We start from the raw sequence: 9,751 nt of genomic DNA, 5'->3' as shown, positions 1-9,751 counted from the left end.
AAAACTCCTCCAAAGTACAGTAACAGTCTACAGTCATGGCTACTGACGTCTGGCAAACCTCAGCTCTGTGTGACAAAATTCACCTCAGTGACTGCAAGAGTTAAGACGAGTGGGTAGATGCTGCTGTACTGTATGAAGTTTCCTCTCCGAGCCCAGCACTACTGAAGGCTGCATCACCAACATCATCAAATCACCGAGGACGTCAGCAGTTACTACAGCCAATCATATTTCGCCTGCTGTCTCCATGGCGACCGTGGCATTAGATTGTTACTGTAGCAACGGCACCACTGGTAACAGTCTACAGCCATGGTCGCTAGGGGGCAAAACACACATCTGAACTGGAGTGGTGCAAAAGAGAAAGCTGTTGAAAAAGACGCACTAGACACGTAAGAATCGGCAAGAGAGGGACCAAAGAAATGGTAAAATAATTGCTGCATTCTAGTTTGAATCACAAGAAGAATGTTATTAACTAGAACATGTTTTACAGCATTTGATGTGGAGTGTATCATTTATGGAATTCAATTGCTTTAAAATGGAAAAGAAAAGAAACAAACCACCAAAAGTAAGTAAGTAACCAAAGAGCCTTGCTGGATCTATATTAAATGAACTCTATGAACCTGTCCATAATTTAAACACGCAGAAGTAGAAATCCTTACATGTCAGAGATGTTATCCTAAAGGGGGTAAAAGGCATCACGTAACTGCTGTACATTTGAGAAGGAATATTACAGTATCCTGGAGGAGGGAAGACTCTTTGACATGTGGATGAAAGTCTTGGGCTTTGAAGGATCATCAGAAGAGCAGTGTCAGACAGAGGCTCCCTGTCCAGTCCTGACGGAAACTAATCCACTCCTGCCAGGAAAAAGGGAAAGAGCTCAGGGGACATCCTGTTCATGCGGATATTCACTCCTTATCAGCGGTTATAGCAGTACGTTGGGTTAGTTCATTTTCTAACTTGTCGGTTTGAATGATTCCTGAACTAATTGACCCTTTCAGTGGTATGCATGTTTGAATTGTACCCATGCAATGTATCATTTCCTATCAATAAATTGATGAATCATGAACACATGAGACTTTGTCAGTAGTAATGACTTGAACTGCTTTTAACAATGGCCTGGATGCGTTGGTTTAAGAATTGAATTAAATTGATCATTGGACAAATGAAAACCTCATCCCGAGGCTGTAGTTGCCATCCTCTGAGTGAGGGTTCTACTGTAGATGAGTGTCCGTTGTCTCTGCACTGTAAGACTATACATGCTGAAGTCCTTTCCAGCAGCACATGAACTCGTACTGTTCAGAGACCAAAGACTCAGATCATACAATTGGCACCATAATCAACATGATTTCAATATCCACGATTAACTTGCTAAGGTTGGAAGGCTAGTCTCTTACTTTTTCAGCAATACGTTTTAGGCAACACAAGATTAGATGAGGTAGATGCTGATTAAATGTATACGATACAGTGGAAGAAGTAGCATGTGCAGCAAAGCATATGTCAGTGCCAAAACAAGAGGGAGAAATGAAGTAGGTGAATGGCGTGTTACGGGACTCAATCAAGAAATCCCATTGAAAGAATTCTTCTCAAGTGGCCGGATCCTAAGAAAGGTTTTACAATAGTAAGTGCTCCACTTAAAACACAGTAATCTCAAGGGTATATATAGGGTATATATTTTCTTTCACATAACAAGAAAGATGAGGTTTTAGGCTTATACTACATCTAAAATAAATGGCTGTGCCAATTGAGCTAAACTGTTATCTGTCGTTGAAAATAACATACGGTTCAGATAGCTCTTTTTTTTGTGCAAACGTTTTTTTTTTTTAACTCCTTTAATTCAAAAATAAGCACAGGCACATTTGGAACACATGTATACTCAGTTGCTACCTCACTGTATAAACCTGTTGACCTCAGAGGTAACATGCATCAGGCCTTTATGTACACAAAGGGACACTCGGGATTCCCTTCAACAGTATGCTTGTTGGTGGGTATCCAAGTTCATCAGAATGACAGGGAGGAAATCCGGACTGAAGTTGTGAGTTTTCTCTCCTCTTTTCTACCTGAGAGAGAATCACATTCAGTCCCCACTGGGACAATTCATAAACGTCTGTTAACCCTGTTACAGCACTATCACATCCAAATCTTTAGTCACACTCTGAAAATGAAATTGTAATTAGTAAACAATGAGCTCATGATGACTTAATGACAAGAATAAACTATCGATGCACTCATGAATATTCATTATTATCTTTCATTTACCAATTGTATCCTAATGATTGATAATAGATTAGTAAATCACTAGTAATGGGGACATTAGAGGTTTTATTTATTTTAAGGCAAGAAAAAAGAAAAAAACTTTCATACATTTTGAAACATGACCTGATTTAACCCTTGTGCTGTCCTTGGGTCAAATCTGACCCGTTAAAAAAAAATGTATATCAGAAATATGTTTTTTTTTTAACCAAATTGCCCAAAAATAACACGGATGCACATTGTTGGTATGGAACTCATACAACATTCTTTGCGGGTAAAATTTACGATTACTTCCACTGAATTTTGGGTGTTTTATTCAATTTGATAGCATTTGAAAAGAATGTTTAAATAGTTTCAAAACAGCATCCTGACTAAACTTTGACATAAACCAGTCTGTGATTCACTCAACATCCTCTGATCTTAACTATTAGTCAAAATTATTCATAATTTATGCTTTTTTAAACTCAAAAATGAGGTATAATTATGTATAAATTGGGTTTATTGACCATGACTTTAAAAAAAGCATTTAAAAAAAGTGACAAAAACGTTTAAAAAGACAAAAACGATGGGAAAAGTTCATGGTCGACGGGAAGACAACACAAGGGTTAAGGCAGGTGATGAAATCATGGCTTGATGACGCTGTCAACAGATATAATATTATTACACATTCTAACATCTATTTAAGAATAAACAAGTAAGTGCTTGGTTGTATATTTAAATGTCAAGTGTGTCAAAACCTTGAGTCGTTACCAAGGTTACAAAGTGAGGAACAAATCAAAGTAATACCAAAATAAAAAAATAAATAATATAACAATAAATGCAATTAAGAGCTATAAAAATGTCTTGAGAGCCTACTTTGACTGGGAAGGCATCATTATAGCTCGCATATGACACAGGGCAGGCAGTTTAAATGAATTAATCATTTTCAAAGCACATTTACATTAACATCCCCATCCACATGTCGTATTATTAGCTAACGCAGCCACGCTAATGGTGAGCTGGATAAGCGACATGCATTATTTTGTGGAGAGCAATGAGTCCGTCACTGTCAATGTCCACCCAGCTGCATGGTTGTTCCATCCTTTTAACAATGAGTCAGGGGCCGCTGCTCCCAATTGGAAAATTAGACCAAATCAATGTGATTACATAATCATTTAGGAAGGGTCAGTGTGGATATTCACAGATATCTAATCATCAGATACCGGTACATCAGCATGGTATAGTCTGTTCTTTAGCTTCAGGATTTTTTTAACACTTTATTTAGTAAAATATAAATAAAATAAAATAATAATAATAATAATAATAATAATAATAAGTATATAAATTAATAAATTATAAAAAAAATGATATCAGTTGTCAGTTCCGGAGATGGACATGCTATGTACCCACGTTATGTTCAAAGGATATAGTATTAACCTGAATAAGGCTGCAGTGCACCTGGCTGAGTAGGGTCTCAAACGGCATTGTCTCTGAGAGAAGATCTATTGTGTGAAAAGGGTTACAAAATCTCCCCAGCATCTGTCAAAAAGAAATGGCTTCTTCTTGAGGTTAAACGTGATCTTTTCTGAAGGTATGCATGATGACAGCTCTTTGAGCCACATGGATAACCCAGGGGGCTCCTCACTTTTCCAGCGAATGGCTATACATGTATTAGCCGCAATAAGGGCTTAGCTTCAGGATTCACTATATCGTCCGCACAGTATTTAGGAACCTGATTTCGGATCAAATAAAGGGATAGACCACATGGGGTAGTTCAGTAGGTATTTGGCACCCAAATGACCTGCCTAAATTGTGAAGAAATTCCAGCAAGTGCTGCTGCTTTCTGCTTGTTTGAAAAGTTTGTCATCAAACTTTTCAAACATGATTATGGTTAGTTTGTTTAAAGGGCCAGTACATTAACACAGATTGCACCTTTCATTTATCATGAATCAATTGATTACTCAAGAAGAAGAATATCAAGAATTAAGAAAAAATAATTGGTATTGAGAAACTGGGATTTTCGGACTGACAAATTTCTCTCACGTTTTTTAACGGATTTGAATCAAGTCAAATCGTTTACTGTCATATGCACTGTAAAAATCAAGTTTCCCTGTACAATGACATTCTTCCTTTGCCTTCCACCTCTGGCTCCTCATGCCACTGTACCTACTCTGCTGTAGCGTTCCTTTTTTACTACTGTTTAACTTATTTTAATATTTATTTAAATTTATTTTATCATTATTAATACATACTGTGTGTATATGTTTATACTTATATTGTTTATATTCTTTTATCCTTCTTATATTTGAATGTGTGACATGCACCAACAACACCATAACAAATTCCTCGTATGTGCAACGTACTTGGCAATAAAGCCCTTTCTGATTCTGTTTCTGATTCTGATGCCGTTTACAAGGATACATAGCCCTCACATTACTATTGAAATACACAAGCACCTTTAAGTAAAGCAAACACATGAAAATCAGTAACCATTTGGCCCCATCCCACACTCCCTAAGGACTAAATTAAATAATGAGAAACGGAGGATCACAGCACGACAGGAAAGCGCTGACAATCCACGGCAGGACAGAGTGGGTTGAGGAAAGAAGGTGACTTTGTCACAGCCCTGCGCTGGGGTGGCTCTTGGCCGGATGATCAGAGACAGGCTGACCTCCCACGCAGAATTAGTCATCTCTTTACACCACTTCTTTTCTTTCCCGCACTAAAGACTCTCTTTCAACTTTCTAGCAACCTTCCTTCACATTCTGTTTGACCGCCCGGGAATATTCTCTCTCTCTCTCTCTCTCTCTCTCTCTCACACACACACACACACACACACACACACACACAAAGAGTCAGCAGCCTCTAGACATAATCATTTATTGTACAAATTTCCACAGGGATGCAGATCAAGGGCTTGTTAAACACATCGCTGCTGATCTCCACCTTGAGGATAGGATTCTTCTTAACCAAACTAAATCAAAGAAACACTTGGAATTAAAATTGTTTTAACATGAATAGAACAAGCTGTTTTTACTGTCTAATTCTGCCTTTAAGGGACCTGTTGCTTTTGTTTTGCTTTTTATGTAAAAAGGTATTTTTGCTGTTCTCCTTGTATTGCAGACGCTTAGCATAAAAATATGAAAACAGGACACAATACGAGAGCTCAGAGGAACCTGCAAACCACTTTTGGAGTTATTCATGCTGTAAAATATGTACAATAGCTCAGACCGGCTTTCTGTTCATCATGCCTCTTCAGAAAATGTTCACTGAAATATCCAAATAATGCAGACACAGCTTGTACGCCTAGCACACTCACAGAAATCTTTCAAAAGGCATTCGTCTGCAGCTGAGCATAGATTTTCTTTTCCCCAAACAGTTTCTCACCAACCTAGTGTGTCTTGACAGATGTAAATACAGGCGAGTTCAACCAAAGCAGTCGTCTTTTGTTGTCATTTCTTTAGTTCTAATATAGCCTAGGGAAACTGCTGAAAGAATAGCAGAGGAAAACAGAAAGAGAAAGGCAGATACTGAAATGCAAACTTCTTTTCACTCGGTTTTAGATCTTTTATATGCCCTCTACTGCCACTCCTTCCCCGGCACAGCCCCGGTCACATGTGGCTTTCTGAAGTCACACTTTGCCTCAAAGCAACGCTGATGGAAAAAAATATATGCAAAAACAAACTTGCCAAACAAATCTCCTCCTCTTCTGTTTATTTTTGTTGTAGTGCCATGACTCATAACTTCTGTCTCTTTTCCACCCATGTCTGATTTCTCTTTTGGACGAAGAAGTCCGTTAATAATAATAAGAAACATATGAGAAGCAAAATAAACGCTAGAAGGTTGGGATAATAATTTACTTAGCGAGAGAGACTGCTGTGATTTAGCCTTTCCCTGCTCGAGAAATGAAACAACTAAATGTATCTCGGGTGCTGACATATTTTACCTGACAAAGCCACAGAAAAAAAATGACCCAGGCAAACAGTTATACATATTTCATATCAGTTTCATATTTACTGAATATTATCACCTCTGGATGTTTGATCACGTGTGGTTGTTGAGGGTGCATTAGCTGATGGCGTTTGAGTCATATCACAGCTTACTGCTGTAGGCTACACAAACAAGTGCTGAGGCACCAATGGCAACCAGCTGACAATGCAGTCAGGGTATATCCATATCCCACTGAGCAGTGCGTGACTTGAGCACCCGTTGTGTAAAGTTCAGGCTCAAACCTGCGGCCTCTGCAGAGTCATAATGAACATGTCACTAATTCTCTGTGGTGAGCTGTGCCCTCTGGACAAGAAACTGGGTGCTGATGGCAGAGGAAGTGTGATGGCAAACACATTCAGAGCAAGCAGGGTGCATGGGGAGAAAGGAAGAGATGAGATGCCAAGGAGGATGAAAGAGCGTGGAAATAAATTCCTACCACATCTGGAAAGAATTGCACACACCAGTTACAGAAGTACACTGGGTTCTTGCACCCTGCCAAGCACACTCGCTCTTCGTGCTGCCATGCCCTGCACAGCCTTTCCACAGTGAAAAGTGTGTGCCTTGAATACCTTACAGGACTGCACATAAGCTATGCAAACAGTGCCACCTAGTGGTCTCTCAGCGATCGGCATAGCTGGGGATGAATCTGAGAGACCAGACCAGACTGACTGGGTTTACATTACTCACACAGCCGTCTGTGTGTGACTGGCACAGTAAGAACAGATCTGTGGATCAGAGCCTCATTAACTTTCCGGTCCAACTCCCCTATCAGTTTGCCTCCATAAGCCATATCAAGTAACCTGGAAATGCTTTGAAATAGTTCCATCCAACTGCTCGGAAATTCACTTTTATTGAGTTAAGGTTTGGTACAGCTCCACCATTTTATTTTTCTCTGTTTTCCACAGGCAGGGTTAGCTAGACATGACTTGCCCACGTTGTGCTCTACCAGGAGCAATTATGACTGCATACATTGCCAAATTGTTCATTATTGGAACAAGAATGAACACTGCAGTGGGTTGATAAGAAGGTGAGACTGAGTCATGTTACACTACATCAGCATGGGACTATGCACGGACAAATAAAACCATTACGAACAGAGCCATATCTCACTAGCACACTCTGCCATACTTTATATCTCAATATTGTAAAAAAATGTTTAAAGAATCAATTAACAAGGTTATTCCTGGTCAATTATTTAGTGTTTTGATTGCCATATGTTTGGTGTTTTGAGGTACTTATGGAGATTATTGACATAATCGCATTATCTACTGTATGTAAAGTGAGAGTAAACATTTGCTCATTATATTGTAATTTTTCAACATGGATCTATGGTAGAGTACTTGCTGCCGAGGTAACAATCAACGCAGATCCAAATATACAATAGGCAATAAGAATGAGAGCGAGGATAGTTATTAGGCTATAATGTAGTTCAGATATTTATACACAAAAAAAAAATGTATATATCAATTTTAAAATAATTTCACACATTTCAGACATACTGAGAAAATAATATCCTTATTATAAAAACATTCCACAGTGGTATGCATACATCAAAGTGTCCAGACCTCTACTATTGTTATCTAATTATGTTAGCGATGTAATAAGGGCCCTATTTGACTTTAATTATGACATTTAAATAACCTTTGGTTCCATCTTTTGTGTCTAAAATGGTTCAAATTCTAAACCCAACACACAAAATGTAGTAACTTTTTTTTTTGAAAACACATCCCATTTTACTGATGTTCAAGTCAGTGCTAAATATTTAAAGCAAAACACATCTTTAGGCTGTGAGAAAACTGTGCGCTAAAAAAATATATCAAACCTGAGCTGCGAGAGAGCTCTGCTGCCCAATAATTTATTCTTGACCACCGTGCATCTCACACTGTACTGGAGCAAGTACTGAGCTCTTCAACATAACAGCCACTAGTGGGACACGTGATACACATCATGAGAAAGACATTTAGTGGGACGGGCTGCATCACACACTGGCCTCTGTTGCCAAGGAGATACAACGGTGGAAAGTAGAGGAGAGGGTTCTGACTCGAGAAGTCTAGTAGTTGCAGGCAAATAACAAAACTCCCAGAACATACCCACTTGAGACAATGTGCTGCAATCTGGGGAAGATCAACAAGTTTTCGGGGTCAGCTGGAGCCACGGTGTGCTGCTGTCAATCAGTTTCTGCAGTGACAGCTAAACTGCAATAGAGGTTTTTTTTTTTTTTTTTTTTGAATCTTTATTTATTGACAGACTCCTCCATCAATAAATAATGAGGACGGAGAGCAGTCGTGACTAGCACTGCATGGATCTACTGTAGAAACTCGTACTGTTTGTAAGGCTGAGGGCTTCAGCAAGGCACTGCGCTTATCAAAAACACTCACACAACAAGCAAGGTTCCATTCCTGATTTATTGTTTCAGAGTTTGACCAGAAAAACAAGACAGAGAAACAAGGTTGTGTCGTGGTGCATCACATTTTAATACACATTTTAGTAGAATACTCTTGTATATCAAATCAAGTGCTTCATACAATGTCTATGCCTTTGAAACTTAACATGAAGGGAAACTCATCTGAAGTGTCCGACAGCATACCGTGCTTTGCAAGGACTAGTGGTTTGCATTTGACTTAATCCACCCACATTAACGCTTTAATTCCATTTACCGTACACCAGGCCATCTCGCACGGTCTCTCCAACAATCGCAAAAGCCATGTGTGCATTCTACGCAAAGGCCCACGCTTTCCCCCTGTGCAGGATCAACTTCTTTCTTAGCACAGCAGGGAGCAGCTCCTTCATGGGAATGTGACTCACATGAACATGTATGACCTTAAACACACAAGCTATACTCTCAGTCGCTTGTAGTTTGAGCTCAGAGCACGCGCAGAAAACGCGAACCAGACCAATGAATTTAGTTTGACCTGCTGTGCTTTAAAACGAGGGATTATTTATGGTTGGTAATCCGTATGAGGAGCAGCTGAGGGCTCCTGTGGGTTGACCTCTGCTTGTTATAGACCGTCTGGACAAATACCCACTCTCTTCTTCTGGTTTGACCTCCCTCCAGCCGTCAGCAGAGGCAGAAGCACTGGCAGGCGCGAGACGAGTCAAACACAGAGCTGGGCATGACGTGTTATTTCCCTTGACAGCCACAGGGGGCGCACTGGTTCTGCTCACACTGCTTGGTAGGAAGGGCTGGCTCCGAGCCTGGTTTCTGCAGGCAGGCAGTGGGACAGCATTAACACTTGGGATAGTGACAGGACCTACCTCAGACAGATTAGTGGTAATATGGGGCAATATGGCTACTGCAAGGTGTATTCTCACTGCAGCAATTAACTGCATATCTTTTTTTTTTGTTTTGTTAAGTTTAAAAAGCACAAGGTGCAGGGAGAAGACCAAGTGTTCTCATTGATTATTTATTTACATTATTTATTTTCTATGGTGAATATATATACATATGTCAATGTGTAGGTTTTCTTTTTTGTGGTGTGTGCATTTATACATATGTAGCAAATTGTAACGACTGTGTTAAAGATATGATATACTG

General features: G+C 39.5%; 1 protein-coding gene across 1 annotated transcript in view; it reads right to left on the bottom strand.

The window, feature by feature from the left end:
• Nucleotides 1-7,680: 7,680 nt before the first annotated feature.
• Nucleotides 7,681-9,751, bottom strand: part of dph1 (diphthamide biosynthesis 1) — a 71,675-nt gene continuing 69,604 nt past the window's right edge. The window contains exon 12 of the mRNA XM_031286979.2: nucleotides 7,681-9,418. Coding sequence (XP_031142839.1) covers nucleotides 9,338-9,418 — 81 coding nt within the window. The 3' untranslated portion in view covers nucleotides 7,681-9,337. The remainder of the gene's footprint in view (nucleotides 9,419-9,751) is intronic.

This window comes from Sander lucioperca, chromosome 5, assembly GCF_008315115.2.
Source record: "Sander lucioperca isolate FBNREF2018 chromosome 5, SLUC_FBN_1.2, whole genome shotgun sequence".
Classification (NCBI taxonomy): domain Eukaryota; kingdom Metazoa; phylum Chordata; class Actinopteri; order Perciformes; family Percidae; genus Sander; species Sander lucioperca.
Note: the sequence above shows the minus strand (reverse complement) of the source record. Positions and strands in the feature narration are given on the sequence as shown.